The 15,936-nt window shown below is 38.8% G+C and overlaps 1 protein-coding gene across 1 annotated transcript; it reads left to right on the top strand.

The window, feature by feature from the left end:
- The first annotated feature begins 445 nt into the window (after nt 1–445).
- On the top strand, nt 446–14,378 carry rnf150a (ring finger protein 150a). The gene is made up of 7 exons (XM_078262366.1): nt 446–1,121; nt 7,309–7,559; nt 8,388–8,459; nt 8,680–8,762; nt 8,941–9,037; nt 9,169–9,379; nt 11,833–14,378. The coding sequence occupies exons 1-7, from the start codon at nt 668–670 to the stop codon at nt 11,943–11,945; spliced, it is 1,281 nt and encodes a 426-aa protein (XP_078118492.1). The 5' UTR covers nt 446–667; the 3' UTR covers nt 11,946–14,378.
- The last annotated feature ends 1,558 nt before the right edge of the window (nt 14,379–15,936 follow it).

Genomic DNA, 15,936 nt, shown 5'->3' with positions numbered 1-15,936 from the left:
AGAAAGACAAAACATATGTAAATTGAATTGTCAGATGTAATGGAATAACACATATAAGTAATATTAATAACACAAAATACAATTTTAAAACCTTTTAAAAAATATTTTTGAAATTTCATTTTAAAATGTAACTATTCATTCATAATGTAAAAACATTAACACAATAGTATAATTAATCGGCTAGATTCATGATTAGTTCATATGTTATATTCTTTGCTTTTGACAAAATGCAATGCAAACCGTTCATAATTAGTACGGAAACTGTTCATGTGACTCTAATGCTTGGTTCATTTGATTGATTTCTCTGGCAGTGGATTACATGATTTATGACGTAGATGTTTTAGTTTCTCCACATGAGCCAATCTCGAACGAGGACAGGAAACAGCTGACGGTGAACAACAACACACACACACACACACACACACACACACACACACACACACACACACACACAGTCGTCTTCTCCTGCAGGTGGTGGTGTATAGTAGACTCGAGCACGTAGCCTGGCTTACACACTCTTCCCTTGTCTATGAAGGCAGGTGTCTGGCTCTGGCTCTTATGCAAGGTTAATGTTTTTTGGTACCTCCTGTAAAAGGAAGGGACGTGGTGCGAGCTTTCCACTGAGAAGGAGACCCCGGACCATCCATCCCAAACCAGCCGCTGTACAATGGCACCGTCCCTCATCCGAGCTTGCCGCAGTCTGGCTCTCTCGACGTGGCTGCTGTCGTTTTGTTTCGTGCACTTGCTATGCCTGGACTTCACGGTCGCAGAGAAAGAGGAATGGTACACCGCTTTTGTCAACATCACCTATCTGGACCCCATTACTTCGGAGGTCAAGACAGAGAAAACCGAATGCGGTCGGTATGGCGAGCAGTCGCCCAAGAAAGAAGCCAGAGGTCTGGTCCTGGTGCCGTCCGTCCTGCAGGACAGACAAGCGTGCGACCCAAACGTCAGGTTCCCCCATGTCTCTTACAACACCGCCTGGGTGGCGCTGGTAGCTGCGGGGAACTGTACATACCGAGAGAAGATCCGTAACGTTGCAAACTATAACGCCTCTGCAGTTGTCATATACAATGTGTTCTCCAGCAGTGCCAACGACACCATAACAATGCCCCATCCAGGTAAGAGACAACCTGTCAACCCGTCTTTTCCATCATGATAACTGACTGTTCAGTGGTGTGATGGAGGCCTGAAGGTACAAATGCCATTAATTCGCTGCTTGTTGGGCACCTTTGATCAAGATTAATGGATTTCATTCCCCCTGCTGAAGTCCCAGAGCTGTTCTGCATCTCTGCAATCAGCTCAGTAACCAATTAGTTTCGAGGTAAAGTAGAAAAGTGCACTGGATCCCCAAGCAGATGGACCGATTGCCATCTTCCAATGATCTGCTGGATTTTCTAACTGTCTGTAGGTCTTGCTGAAGTTTTTTTCTCAAATGTGGACTATTGACCATTGTGTGCCCTGTGCAACCATTGCAGGCTCAATATATATACCACCTTTTTGATATAAGTGACACTTTGATACCTGAGTTCCAGTGCAGATACCAAAACAATAGAGTTTTTTTTGTCAGGTTGAAGGTTGAAAATGTTGATGAAAATCAAGAACTATCTGATTAAAGACTAATTTAACAAGATTACAAATCTGACAACATATCTAATGCCAGCTTTTGGTACTTGATACTGCTTGATATTCGGTGCCACAGACACATATCGGTCGGTGCCAAAACAGCATTGAGGGCCAATAATACCCGGCTATATACCATAGAATGCCGTCTCAAATAGTCACTTAAAACTATCCTTATGCGTTGTTATTATGATATAATAATATAAAGAAAAAGAATAATAATCAAGAAAACTACACAGGTGAAGCACAAAGACAGTAGCAAAGAATTGGAAATTGGTTGTCTTTTCAACACAATGCTAATCAAAGCACTCACAAATGCTAAGAGTTGAGCCCAATGTCATTAAAGAAGAATACCAAATATTTATCATTTCATAGCAGCACTGCCATGTGTCTAGTTTCCTCTGGTGGAGTTTACCTGCTATACTGTAACTGCAGAGGCAGTTATTGTTCCATTAGTGCTCCTGATTTATTTACTTTTTAAAGATTTTTTTTTGGGGCTCTTTTGGCCTTTATTTGACAGAATAGCTGAAGACAGGAAAGGAGGGAGAGAGTGGAGACGACTAGCAACAAAGGGCTGCTGCTCAGAGTCAAACCCGGGCTACTGCAGTAAGGACTGAGCATTCGTATTTGGGGCCAATGCTCAACCAGGTGAACTGCCAGAGCGCCCTCTGATTTATTTCTAAGCAATACATGATTACGAGGTTTTCACAACAAACAGGAAAATGCTTGTCACGATATGTGTCAAGAAGCCCACAGACGGCAAACATGTAACGTTGAGAGGGTGATCAAAAATGCAATTTAAAATGTTGCAGACAAGCACATGCTGTAAACTCACAGGTCCATTACTGCTCAAGACAAAGCTGAAGAACATTACAAACCCATCTTTTGACTTTAAGCACAGTCAATACACCACCAAAGCAATCATTGAAGAACTGAAAGGAATAAACTATGTGTAAACAACAAACCCAGCTAACACACCTTTTGACACAATGTATGCAAAACATCTTGAAAACACAGACGGTTCTTCAAAAGAGTGTCACATTCATTTCCCTAGTTTGCTGGAGGCAGTGCAAGCTGATATGATTGGATAATGGTACCAGCAGAGTCATTTGTTTGCAGTGAATACGATTAGATAATGTTGGGGAATTTTTCTATTTGTTAGATGATCCTGGAAGTCATAGATCATCTGTTTTTTGTTCATATGCACACACACACCTGCTGACACAGAGGCTTGAATGTTGGTTCTGCTTTGTGAAGTAGTTTCCCTTTTCATAGTGCCACTCATCTAATTTAGTAATAGCTCTAAAGCTGTCCTAGAGTTGGAATAAAGCTTTTTTCTTTCAGGCTCGATGGAGAGGTCAAAACTCCAGCAACACTTATAGTGTATAAAAAAAAACGTTATAGTAAGACCCAAGCGTCCCTGATGAAGGCCACAAGCCGACACACATCAGACTTACAATAAAGTTATTCTATACAAATTGTTGCTGAAGTTTTGACCGCTTTAGACGTCTTTCCCCTCTCCATGTGAAGCTGTGCCAGAAATCCCCTCTCTGCTTCCAAGCTTGCTAAACAGTTATCATTGTTATTATAAATTATATATTTTTTAGTAGTCACCCTGAACCGATTAGATGTATTATTTGTGAGAATGAAAGTTACGAGGTTAAGGCCTTCAACAGTATGCAGAGCCTTTTTTCCCACTTGACTTGTATTTCCATTGGAAATGGGCTCTTAGCTTCTTGCTAGTTTTCATAAAGGTGTGGCTGATCAGACCACTATGCCTGTGCCAGACAACAGCACAATGCATGAAGGCTGTTGGACAAAAGGATCTGTGCAGAAACAGATGTTCGAACAAAAAACACACCTGACGACCTAAGGGTCTAATTGATTATGACATGTTTTTAACTAAAACATCCTTTTGTATAGAAGTGTCACAGGCACCTGTCAAGATGAGTAGATAATGTAAATCGTATGCAAAACCTCTAAATATTTTATTTAAATTCAGTGACTTGTCTCAGGAGTTAGTGGAGACCAAAGCAAAGCTAAAAAGAGGGTAAATGTAAGCTTGCATTCACTAGGTGGTTACATACACAATTTCACATGGATAAAAAAAAAAAAAGCAGGTCCTTCCCTGCTTTAAGCCATGACATTAATATAAACTGAGACACTCCAAGAGACAGAAACATCAGCCAGGAGAGGTGTGATGCCAAAATATTTAGCAAAGAGGAAGGTAACAGAGAACTGTGACAAATGAACAGGTCTTAATGTGTAGACTCAATGTTACGCTGCCAAAGAAAGAATGGAGCACTTTCTTGTCCAGCGCTAACACAGCTGGGCTGTAAAATCCACAGTTGCCAGAGCCAGAAGCTTCTCAAGGCCTGGCTTTATTTAACCCTTCCATCTCAAGGCTGAGTGGTATTAAACTCCTGATACTGCCAGGTCAGATACTGCAGGTTAATCAACTCTGAAAGTGTGGGGTTTATCCTAAATCACTGTGTTACTTAGCTTAACACAACGACTGGAAGAAGGGGAAACGGATAGCTTGGCTCTTTCCAAAGGTTAAAAAAAACCATTGCCTACCTGGTAGCTCTACCAGCATCTCTCGTTCATTTATTTAATTTGTTCAAAAACAAAGTATAAATATTACATTTAGCTGTTTTATGGCGGGCTGCGTTCCAGACTATTTCTTTGCCTTCCTGGAGTCTCCACTGGTTGCCTGGCAACTGCTTAGCACCAAGTAATAGTTTAGGATGTCATTTTTGTGTTCATTAATTACCTTTAGAGCTGCTGAACTTTGTTACCGTTGGACAGAACCAAGCTAGCGGTTTCCTCGTTTCCAGTCTTTATGCTAAACTAAGCTAAGCTAACCGCCTGCTGGCTTCAGCTTCATGTTTACTGTACAGATATGAAAGTGCTATCAACCTTCTCATTTAACTCTTGTCAAGAATGCGAACAAGTGTATTTCCCAAAATGTCAAAACTATTCCTTCAGTCACTGACTCTGAAGCTTTTTTGATATACCTGCATGAATAAGCCACAGCGACGCCAACTTTATGTAACTGTCAGGTTCAGATTAGTACATGGTTGTTAATAAAGCGTTTACCAGTTAATTCTGTGGTAATCTGTACCTAAGTGTTATCCTCTCTTCAGCAGACCAAAAGCCTCTTGAAGACATGAAATTCCCAGCGTGGAACAGGATGGTGTCCACTGAATTAACCCATTCAGTATTTATTCCTCTTTGCTTCCGCATTTAGGCCAAGTGGATCTGAAAACACAGATCTTTTCACAAGTTCAACCTCAGCCTCAGACATTGCCCTCCTATTTTAGAAGCAGCTATTTTTGTCCGCTCCTCTGACTGCGTCACAGTGAACAGTAGAAGGAGATAAGAGTCAAGGCTTAGGCAAATCTTATATGCCTTGTTATGCCTTTCCTTATTTCTGCTGGCTATGAAGCTGAAGGTGGCCATACACAGGCATTTTCAAAAGTCTACCAAGTCTGTAAGCAACAGTTTTATTCTTGAAATCATTTGCCTGTTGACATGAGATAAAATGGTTATCTTGTGTTTACAAAGGCAAATGTTACATAGCAGTGATTTTCCCTCCGCACCATATGGTCATGCTTAATAAAACCATTCATCTGCAGGTCAGGAGTGTATATATCTGAGGTTACACACATGAAAAAAAAGGTTTACAAAACAGTGAACAGATTCAATTATGTTGTCAGTCTTGACAATTAACTTGTATTATTGGGGAAAACAGGTAATATATTTTTTGGTCAGCCTATTTTAAAACTCTGAATATGTCTTTTAGCCACATGTTCATTTGTTTAATTTTTTATGTCAGTGAGAAAGATGTGAAAGCTAGTGGCCTGACAGTGTGAATACACAGCGGTGTCAGCAGCGTATCACCGTCTGTTTGTTGTCAACATAATCTTTTGTTTTCTCAGTCATTGTTTGTAGCAGGGTTTGCTTTAGAAGCTCTAACATAAACTCATTTTGAGATAGCAGCCACCGTAATACATGGATAAACCTTTGTGTCAATACTGCCAGCTGGATTACTGTGTGGCTGTGGATCTGGCTGTTTTTGAAGAGGATTGTACAAATGAAATGCTTCGCACCCATTTCTACCATACCCATAACAAATTAACATAACATAACTCCATGCAGCCACAGTCATAAACAGGCAACAGAAGGAATATGATGTAACAGTATTCAGGCTGTTGATGCAGTTCCTGGAATTATCAACCTGCTGCTGAGAGAGGAGAGCCTTGTTATACCCTTATTGTGTTATTTAAGCATGATGTCCCATGTGTCCTTCCCTCATTACAGACACCTTCAAATAAAAAGAATAGAGCCTGAGCAATGCTTGATTTTTTAGCGACAGGAACAGATATATAATATTTGATAGCTAGAAATCAACATATTGACTGATATTTGTCCCATAACATTATGCAACATGTATACACTTCATGATCTCCAATGCAACAGGCAAATAAAGGCAAAAATGACAAACAACAATCTTATTGTTTTTTTTAAGAAAAAAAAAAAAAAAACTGTCAAACTACATTATGTAATGGTGACACCCTTTTTAAATTACCTCAACATATCTTTGTTACAACAAGTCCTCCTTTGTTTCTCTGTACTGCAGTTTTTGGTTACTTATTCACTAATACCAATACTTCTATGAGAAGCAAATACCAGGAAAGAATATTTGCATCGGGGCATCTATACGTATAATCTGTGTGATTGGTAAACTTAAAACAAAAATCTTTTTGTACATTAGAGCTGAACTAATTAGCTGATAAATGTATTGATTTATCAACAGAAAAAGCTATTTTGGTAATCTTCTAATTGTCTAAAGTCAAACTTATTCAGCAAAAAATGATTTAACTAGTTTTAGCTTCTCAAATGTCAGGATTTGCTTCTTTTCTCTGTTTTGTATCATTGTAATCTGAATATCTTTACATTTTAGACTAAGGCCTTATAAGCCACGAGGCATGAAGAACATAGGTAACAGGTAACTGTTACAAAACAAGACATTTGAAGGCGTGTCCTTTGGCTCTGGGAAAATTGTGATCGACAGTTGTTGCTTTTTTGTGACAATATTTACAAAACATGAATCGATTAATAACAAAATTAATGAATGATAAAATTAATATTTTAATAGTTTACTGTCATGTGTGACAAAGAAAAGTGAAGAAGTTGGAAATTGCAAATTATTGGTATTTTTGTTCTCAAATGACAATTATCGAAATTGTTGCAGATTCATTTTATGTTGATCGACAAATCAATTAATCGTTGCAGCATTAGACATTATGCAAAATGCATTACAAGCTTATTTGCATTTCAAAACCACTGTTAAGTTATATTTGTTCCTAGTTAAATTTCACTAAGTGCTATTTCTCCAAACCAGATATAATTCTGTGGAAAGAAATACAACATTCCTTTATGATGTTTTTATTTTATTTAATGTTTTTTGGCTAAAAAAACATATTTGAATATGTCTAAAATATAGTCTACTATTCATCATGTATAATATGTATGTAATAGTAGAGTTTAAACTGCTCTCCAGTTGTTAAAACTCCTGAATGAAACTGAGGCAATGTCTTTAGTAGGTGGTAGCTACTGCATAGACTTGATTCCTCTCCTAAACATCTAAACTGGTACTTTCTGTGTTGTATGTGTGTGCAGGTACAGGCGAAGTTGTGGCCATCATGATCCCAGAGCCTAAAGGTCGTGAGATTTTGGCCTTGCTGGAGCAGAACATCCCAGTCACGTTGTACATCACCATAGGAACCCGCAACCTGCAGAAGTATGTGAGCAGAACATCGGTAGTGTTTGTCTCCATCTCCTTCATCGTACTCATGATAATCTCCCTCGCCTGGCTCGTCTTCTACTACATCCAGAGGTTCCGTTATGCTAATGCACGAGACCGCAATCAGGTATGACTGTGCACTTTGTTTGATCATAGTACGCCTCTATGAGCTGATGTATTTCTGTCTAAAATGGATACAGGCAGTGGTGCAGTGCTGTGGTCTCTCTCTTGACATTGGCCCATGCGTTTTCCCATCTGGTGTCGGCTCTGTGAGGCTTTAAAGGAGAGGCCAGAATTAGCCTGACAGCTGGCCGAACAGAGAAGTAGCAAACCAATGAACCATCAACCAACTCAGCTCACTGGCCCTTTGAGCAAATACTTGCTATTGCCTTCTTTTTATTGTGAATGGCCGTCTCTGACGTTTTCCTGACGTCTGTAATAAAAATTCATCATTGTGCTTGTTATGATAGGAGTCGGTGCCGTGACAACTATTGTTTGTGTTTTCACTTTGAATTATGTTGATTTATGATTTCAGCCAGATTGAACATATCTGCTATTAATCCATTTCCAAGGCAGCCCAAAAAACTGGAAAACCTTTCAAAAATATTTTTTCAGGTCAAATAATCCTATTACTGTCCAAAAATACATCTTCAGACACATTTGTACACTACCAAAGCGTCCAGCTCCCTTTAACTCTTGTCCTATCCTGGTAGCTTTTTTACAACCATGAAGAGTTGAACTTGGATACTTTGTCAAATGACTTGATCTCTTAGTTTTAAAGTCACGTTGTATTAAAGGTAACTGGTGTACAGTTTGTACACTTGATCCCCATTTCTAGTCATTGCAACATACCAATGAGATGCCTGCACACTGCTGAGTCACTGACTGTTGACTGACTGTCCAGTATTAAAAACCCACTGGTTGTGTCAGTAATAACGTTTTTGTATATCTACAGAGGCGTTTGGGAGATGCTGCCAAAAAGGCCATCAGTAAGCTACAATTGCGCACCATTAGGAAAGGAGACAAGGTAAATGATATTCCATACACTGCAAACCGTACATCTCCCATAATCCTCAAAGCATGTTTGGCTATTCAGTAAATTCAAAAGTAAGCTACACATACATTTACTAAAATGTGTTTCTCCGAGTGAAGGACAATATTTGAATTATACAGTACTTATTTTATTTGGTATATAGATATATTTGAGAATGCATTGGTCTGTCTTTTTGTTTATTTCTTTGTTTTAGGAGACTGAGTCAGACTTTGACAACTGTGCAGTTTGCATCGAAGGTTATAAGCCTAATGATGTTGTGAGGATACTACCATGCAGGTAAAGTTTGTGTGCTTGATCTTTGTCGTACATACTGTAGGTCTCTCAATTTGTCGAAGGCATAAAGTCAGCACATGCACCATAGCTGCCGATATCTACACATTTAACTGTGCCCTGTATTTTAGCAGTCATTTGTTTTCAAATGGTTTATTTGTGCACTGTGTTCTTGTTTGGTCAGGCATGTCTTCCATAAGCACTGTGTAGACCCGTGGTTACAGGACCACCGGACGTGTCCCATGTGTAAAATGAACATCCTCAAAGCCTTGGGAATCCCAGTAAGGTCCTTTTGGTTTGTTTTGGCAACTTTTGCCCAAGATTAATCTAACTCTAAAGTGCAAAACACAAGAATTGAACACTGATAACATGCATGATTGCCTCTAAAGACAAGATCTTTGGCACGTTCCAGCTCAACGCAGACTGTTCAGATGACGTTCCTCCAGACTATGAGACATCTGTCGAGGGTGCACCCACCAACCCCATCAGCGGAGCGAGTGAAATCACCTTTAACGAGAGCTCGGTGGTTCTGGATCCAGCCGGAAGATCGATATACTTACAGCAGCTCCATCCTGATGAAGAGCTAGAACCTCAGGCAGGGGAGAGACACATTATCGCCAGCAGTAAGTACAGACATTATACATTTTTAAGGACAGTCTGTGAAAAGGGATTTTGACATATGTCCCATAAATTGGGACATTCAATCCAGACAAAATATCGCCACATGCTCAACATTACATATCTGTCCATTTCTTTGTTTCTCGATTATTTTACACAGTAAACTGCACCATTTGAGATTTACAGTGAAAGTGCTGGTTCTGGTTCCTTTTTTCTTGTCATTTATGGGTTGAATTGTTTATTCTGAAGCCTAAATCAGGCCAAGCAGCCACCTGGTCAGTGTTCCCCAATTCAGATCCTCCTGGGCAACACAGGAGGGTAAGAATAGTGTTCCATTTTCAGAAAGACAGATCTAACCCACAAACACTAACATATATGTTATGTTGAAGTATGCTGTATATTTTAGGCCCTTCTTCAAACACCTAAGGGCTGTTACTTTAACTAACGACTATTAAACATCTGCTAGCTATCAGCGTTCTACAGCGTGAGCACATGCTCATACATGTGTTGTTTCTGCCATTTGGAGGCTGAAGCCAAAACATTTCCCCAGAACAGAGATGTAGCCAGAGTTTTAAAAGTCTTTCGCTGGATGAAGAAATAAACAGGGGTTAAACAGGTTAACAGGTATTATTTATTAGTTTTATTTTTATATATAAAGAACAAAAAAGAGACAAAAACATTTATCCTCATTTTCACGCCAAATCAGTAAATCTATGTAACAAGAAATTCAGCAGGACATTTATGGATCATGCATGGATTTAATGCCACCCTGTTCTGTAAATTTAAAAACAATTCCAGCTTGATGTAATTACACTTCCCAGTGGTTTTATTGTTGAGCCTGCAGTTTTTTTTGACGACTCAGATGTCTGGTTACTGTCAGCGTAGGGTTTATAATTAAACTTGTATACAGTGTTTAAAGGCCTGGAGGAGCAGAGTGGAACAGTAAAGAAAAGATGAAGTGTCTGAGTAACGAGTGCCAAAGTCCTGCTGCTCAGCACATCAGGCTAGCTCCAACAGTATCCACACACACACTTACTGTATGAGGAGACTCACTCCTGACAACCAATAGTGATGGACTGACAGTTGTAAGCCAAACACACATTTTCTTTTTACTCCTTGCTTGCATCTTTGTTCCCTGCGCAGTAAAGAAAACTCTTGTATCTAACATGTTTTCACACATCAATGTGTATTCATTTAAAGAAGGGATTTATTGAGGCCAGCTATAGTCACTATGCTATTAGATACAGTAGTGATATTCATAAGTGGAGATTTGAGCATACTGGGTTTTGAAAGATTACTGAATTAGTTTTTCTTTGTATTGAAAAATGGCAATTGAACCTGTTTAGCCATTAAGAAAACAAAACAATTTTGATGAGATGATTGTAGTGTTGTTTTGAATACCTTGTCTTTATAAGTCACATGGCTGATTAATACTTAAAGCTATCTATGAAGAAACCTAAAGAAAATGTTAGACACCACTCTGATGAAGGCAAGATAGCTGAAACTCCATGGAGAATAATACGTTATAATAAGTTATATTGCAGAAGAGTTGAGTGACATGTTTAATGTTGATGTCCCTTTTAACTTTCTAGCCTAAAGTAACAAGTACAGCTGCAAAGATTAGTTGATTGAAAAAAAAACAATTACTCTCCAACTATTCTGATAATTGATTTATTGTTTTTGTCATTTTTTTAAAGCAAAATTGCCAAACATTTGCTGGCTCTGGCTTCTCAAATGTGAAGATATGTTGCTTTTCGTTGTCTTTCATGACAGTAAACTAAATGTCTTTTGGGATGTTCTTTGGATTGTTATTTTGTCAAAACCAGCATCCAGCTTCCAGAGCAGAGAAATAGATTCACTTTGTATGTGTTGGCACTACTACAAAAATAAAAGTCTAGTATTTATTCAGCTAAATACTAAACATTAATAAAACAGTATACTAAAAATAAATATTTTTCAATTTGCCCTAAAGAAGAGACTGTTCTTTAAGGCACTCAGCAGAAGCTGGTAACACAAAGAGTTATGTTTACTTTTGTGTGCTTGACAGGCAGTAGATCAGCTCGACGTATTTGTATGTAAATTAGATGTGATTTGCCGCACTATTGAGCTAACAGAGGCAATGTCACTGACAGGCAGTTAGCATTAGATGAACAAGCTGATCTGTCACAATTTCTGCTGCTGTGGGTCGGGAGTGATGGAGAGCCGATTGTGTTGCGTCTTCAGCCTGAATAATGAGCGCTGTTGATAATGGTATTGCAGCTATCATTCTTTCCAGAGTCAGCCATTTACTATGTGTCTATCAGGGTCCCAGACAAAGACCTGATTTATTGCTGAAATGTGGGGAAATTTGTAAGTGTTAATGGCATTAACCCAAAGAATTCAACCTTCTCCAAAGGACTTTACTAAAGAATATTTTTTCCTGTCAAGTAATGATTTGCACCCCCTCCCCTCCCCCCAGGTGAGCACCAGCTCAGCAGTGGTTCAGAGACTTCTATCATCATGGGCGAGGAGGTAGGCATGTCTGAAGTAGACCTGTCCATGGAGCAGGAATGTAATTGGGCCAAATCCTGAGTCAATCGAATCTGACAAGCATAATTCACCAAGAAAGAGGAAGCGAGAAAGCGAGAAAGAGGACGAAAGCGCACCCCCCCCCCCCCCCCAGAGATTTGCCACGTCTTTGGCCCCCTGAAGGAAGTGACTTCTCAGAAGATGGGCAAATGGGCAATACAACATAGCAGCACAAAAACACACAATTCTGTCTTTACTGACCAAAAAACAGATTTGTCCCTTTATCTGTGGACGTGTTGCTTGCTCGTTTTCTAGCAGTCACACCTTGACTGCCATTGCGATCAGACAGCAGCTCGTACATTGTGGTGACCCAGTTTTTGTCAGACGTAATCTTTTCACATCCCCAAACCTAGCATCTGAAATACACATACAATAACTGCTGAGTTGTCGGAGTTAGTTTCTCCTCACTGGCAACCTACAGTAAACCTGCTGCTGGACACACTATGAGCACAGGAGCAACAGACGCCAGATTGCTGCATTAATTATTATTAATAATATGTGTGCAGATTGATTGATTTCTTGGTAGGAGATCACTGCTAACATATTCCAGAAGTAAGTTTTTCTGATGTAATGTGATACACAGCACATAAAGGAGCCTATATCAGCAATTTCTTTTGAGTCCCATTACAATTGGTGTGAATTCCCATCAGCATTTTTTCAACTTCAGAATTGGGTACACGTTATTATCCCTTGAAAACTTGAATCGTAGATCTTTAACTTCATGGTCATGTTTGAAGAGTCGGAATATGTATGCACACGTTACGCTGAGATTTCTGAATTTCTAAATGTAGCGGTTTCTGTTTCTGTTTTTGTGAGACCTTCATTTAGAACTTCTATTTTAACGACTAAATATTCCTGTCGTCAGAGAAAATAACCAAACACAAGGTAGATATTTCTGTCCTTACATTTGACAATCATAGCTTGCCACAAGCAGAAGTGATGTCACCCACTGCCCTACTGAAACTGCTGCTGATATACAAGTTGTTACAACACATGGCGCTGATGATCACTCCCTGCTGACTGTCGGAAGGGGAGGATTCATATCTATGTTCACACTGCTGCTAAATACAGCTGGCAATAGCAGTTGTCACCACCAAATTCTGGCAGTATGCACATACTGTAGACAAACTTCCTACACTTGTCAAGCCAGCTTAAAATATGTCAACAAGTCTTTGTGCCAAGATTATCTGTAGAATTTCAAACATTACTGGCTGTTAAATAGACTGGAATGGCACTGAATCTGCTCATGATATGAAACCGAAGAAATAACATGAGGGTGCAGAATTAGATGGTTTACGTAAGTTAAAAGAGGGCCAGTTTTTGTGGACAGGAAGGGAGCTATGCATTGCCTGACAGATAAAATGCATTCACATGCATGGTCAGGTTTTTCATTAAATGAATTAGATGCTACAAGCATGGGATTATGTATGGCATGAAAAGCTTACAGCATGAAAATGTTTACAGTTTTGTTTGGACTATGTCCACACTAAACCGGCTTTGGGGAATGACATGCATGCAGCCCTCGCAAAGATCTCCACACAAATACACCTGAGGAATAGGAAAATGGCTACATTTCCTATTCTTCGTCCACGGTCAGCAATTGTCGGCTATATTGATATTCAAAATGAGTTGCTGGTACAGTAGCAACAAACCTACAGACAATTATCACCTGAATCTACAGAAAAAACACCAGCTTAGTGCGGATGGAGGGCCAACACAAAGAAATAAAGATGCTTCTTTAAATGGAGCCGGTTTAGTGTGGATGCTCCAGTGGTAATGCTGACTGTTAATTCATGTTCATCCTCTTTTACACTTTACAGTAGAATTCATTCTTCTACTTTTCCTTTAGTTGTTCTGTTGTTGTCCTGCCAATCACCTCCTTTATTACTTATTCAGTAATGTCACATTAAACAGATCAGTAGGATCTAATACTCGACTGGATCCATTTCCTCTCACATTCCTGTAGACTTTCACACTGAAGAAGCACAGACTCTACTGAGCCGATGGAGCCAGTGGAATTTAACTGTTTTTTTTATATCCAGTCACTGTTTCCATTATGTCCTGCATCCACCTGGGACTCTGTTACATAACACACACATGTCCACACTCCCCTTTTTGGGTCAATCATTGAAGGATTACTGAATGTATGGGCTAATGTTTAAGTCTTTCATGAAAGCCTTGGCTTTAGAAGGGGCACGTTGTAATTCCATATTTCTTAAATTGTTTTGTGAGACTATGTGTTTGGCTGTAGCAGCTTGTTACCCATAGACACTACTTTCTAGATAATGCTTAAGTAAGAAGTTAGAATAATTTGTTTCTGACAGCAGTGTTTTACTGTTGAATACTGCCTGCAGTCGGAAGTGTTCATGAATGTACATTTTTATACACTATTAAACAACGTGGCCGGTTTGATAAAAAGCCTGGTTTACGACTACATCTTTTGCTTTGTGGATATGAAGGTGGAGGATGATTGTGATTCTTGCCAGCACATTATAGATACAGATGTTTAAGTCTCAGCCAGCCTGATCTGGACCTTTTAAGCCTCTGTAAGTCCCATTAGCTCATATGGATAATGAGACAATAATGACGAGCACAATACATAATATAACCCAGAAACACCCAACAACATCGATATCTGTTGCTCTCCTTGTCTTTCTTTCCAGGCTTTGAATTCACGGGTCTTTCTTCTGTCATCTAGTCTCCTTCTCACATTGACACACAAACATAACAAACACTCTGTCTCCATCTGATCGTTAAATAAACATAAAGCAAAGCACATCCGTTTTTTAATGCCAGATCACTCGATTCTGGCTGTACTGCCTAAAACAGAGCGAGTTTGTCTAAAGTTAAACCTTCTGTCTCCAGATCAACTTAAAGATAATGTAACTAAGCTAAAGGTCGTCATCTCTCAGTTTTGTTGTTTTCAGTGTTTCAATAACAAAGCTCTTATAGGAATAAATAGAATGTTAAGGAATTTTAAGACACAAAAGACCTTGGTGTACTCCATGTAATGGCATTCAATGTACTTATGAAGTAACACAAGATTGTTGTCCCTAATTGTATCTGCAACATTACATAACACTTTATTTTATATGTCCGTAATTTCTTAATAATTTCCAACAAGTTTCCTGGAAAGAACTTTGAGATTTGGTGCTAATTTAAGATAATTTAAACAAAACATTTATACAAATATTCATATATTATTGGAAACTTTATTCACCATATTTATTATTTCTTAATTTGATTTAATTATTAGCTGAATTGTATGCTTGCATGTTGACTAGGGGTGTCACAATTTCAATTCCAAATCTTAAATCGTTTAAAATGAACTTTCAATTTTTATTATTGAAATCAAAAGGAGGATTGGTGATTAAAATTAATTATTTAAATTTGACCACCACCAGTGGGGTACATTCCAAAAACGGTATGACACTTGATACCTTTGATTGGAATTAATTAATTGAAATGAATGTACCAACTGAACACTGCCTCTATTTTACATATACTATCTTCTTTCAAGGAAAGTATTCAAAAATTATTCAGAAATTATAGACCTGTAAAATAGAGTGTGACCAAACACATGTTTTCTTCTGTTTGTGTAAACTTTCCTATAGTGCACTTTAACCCTCCAGTGAATGAGGAGCGGCTATACTGAACGATTTGAAAAGCCTTTTTTTACGTACAGCTTTTGACAAAGAGGGCTACAGTATTGAACATGGCACTTGACTCAGTTGTTGCTTCTTATATCATATTGTGACCTTTTATCTGTAACCACTGCGTGTATGTGGGGTGTGTGTGGGGGGAGTATCAATATATTGTACACTATACCCAGCAGAGATTACAGCATTGCTATTTTGTAATATAAAATAATTGTAAGTATGATTAGCGGTGTCTCTGTCCTTTTCTTGTACCATGATGAACACTATCAGAGCTTGTGATATATGTGACTGATTGGGAAGTCAAGGGAAGCAGACTAAAGAAATCTATTATAGTC

The sequence above is a fragment of the Sander vitreus genome, chromosome 2 (genome assembly GCF_031162955.1).
Source record: "Sander vitreus isolate 19-12246 chromosome 2, sanVit1, whole genome shotgun sequence".
NCBI lineage: Eukaryota > Metazoa > Chordata > Actinopteri > Perciformes > Percidae > Sander > Sander vitreus.
Note: the sequence above shows the minus strand (reverse complement) of the source record. Positions and strands in the feature narration are given on the sequence as shown.

Excerpts from the sequence above, each read along its gene's own strand:
- rnf150a (XM_078262366.1), top strand. The coding sequence starts at position 668 with ATGGCACCGTCCCTCATCCGAGCTTGCCGCAGTCTGGCTCTCTCGACG. Across the intron at positions 8,460-8,679 it reads CCATTAGGAAAGGAGACAAG|GAGACTGAGTCAGACTTTGA; the intron begins GTAAATGATATT and ends TCTTTGTTTTAG. Across the intron at positions 9,038-9,168 it reads TCAAAGCCTTGGGAATCCCA|CTCAACGCAGACTGTTCAGA; the intron begins GTAAGGTCCTTT and ends GGCACGTTCCAG.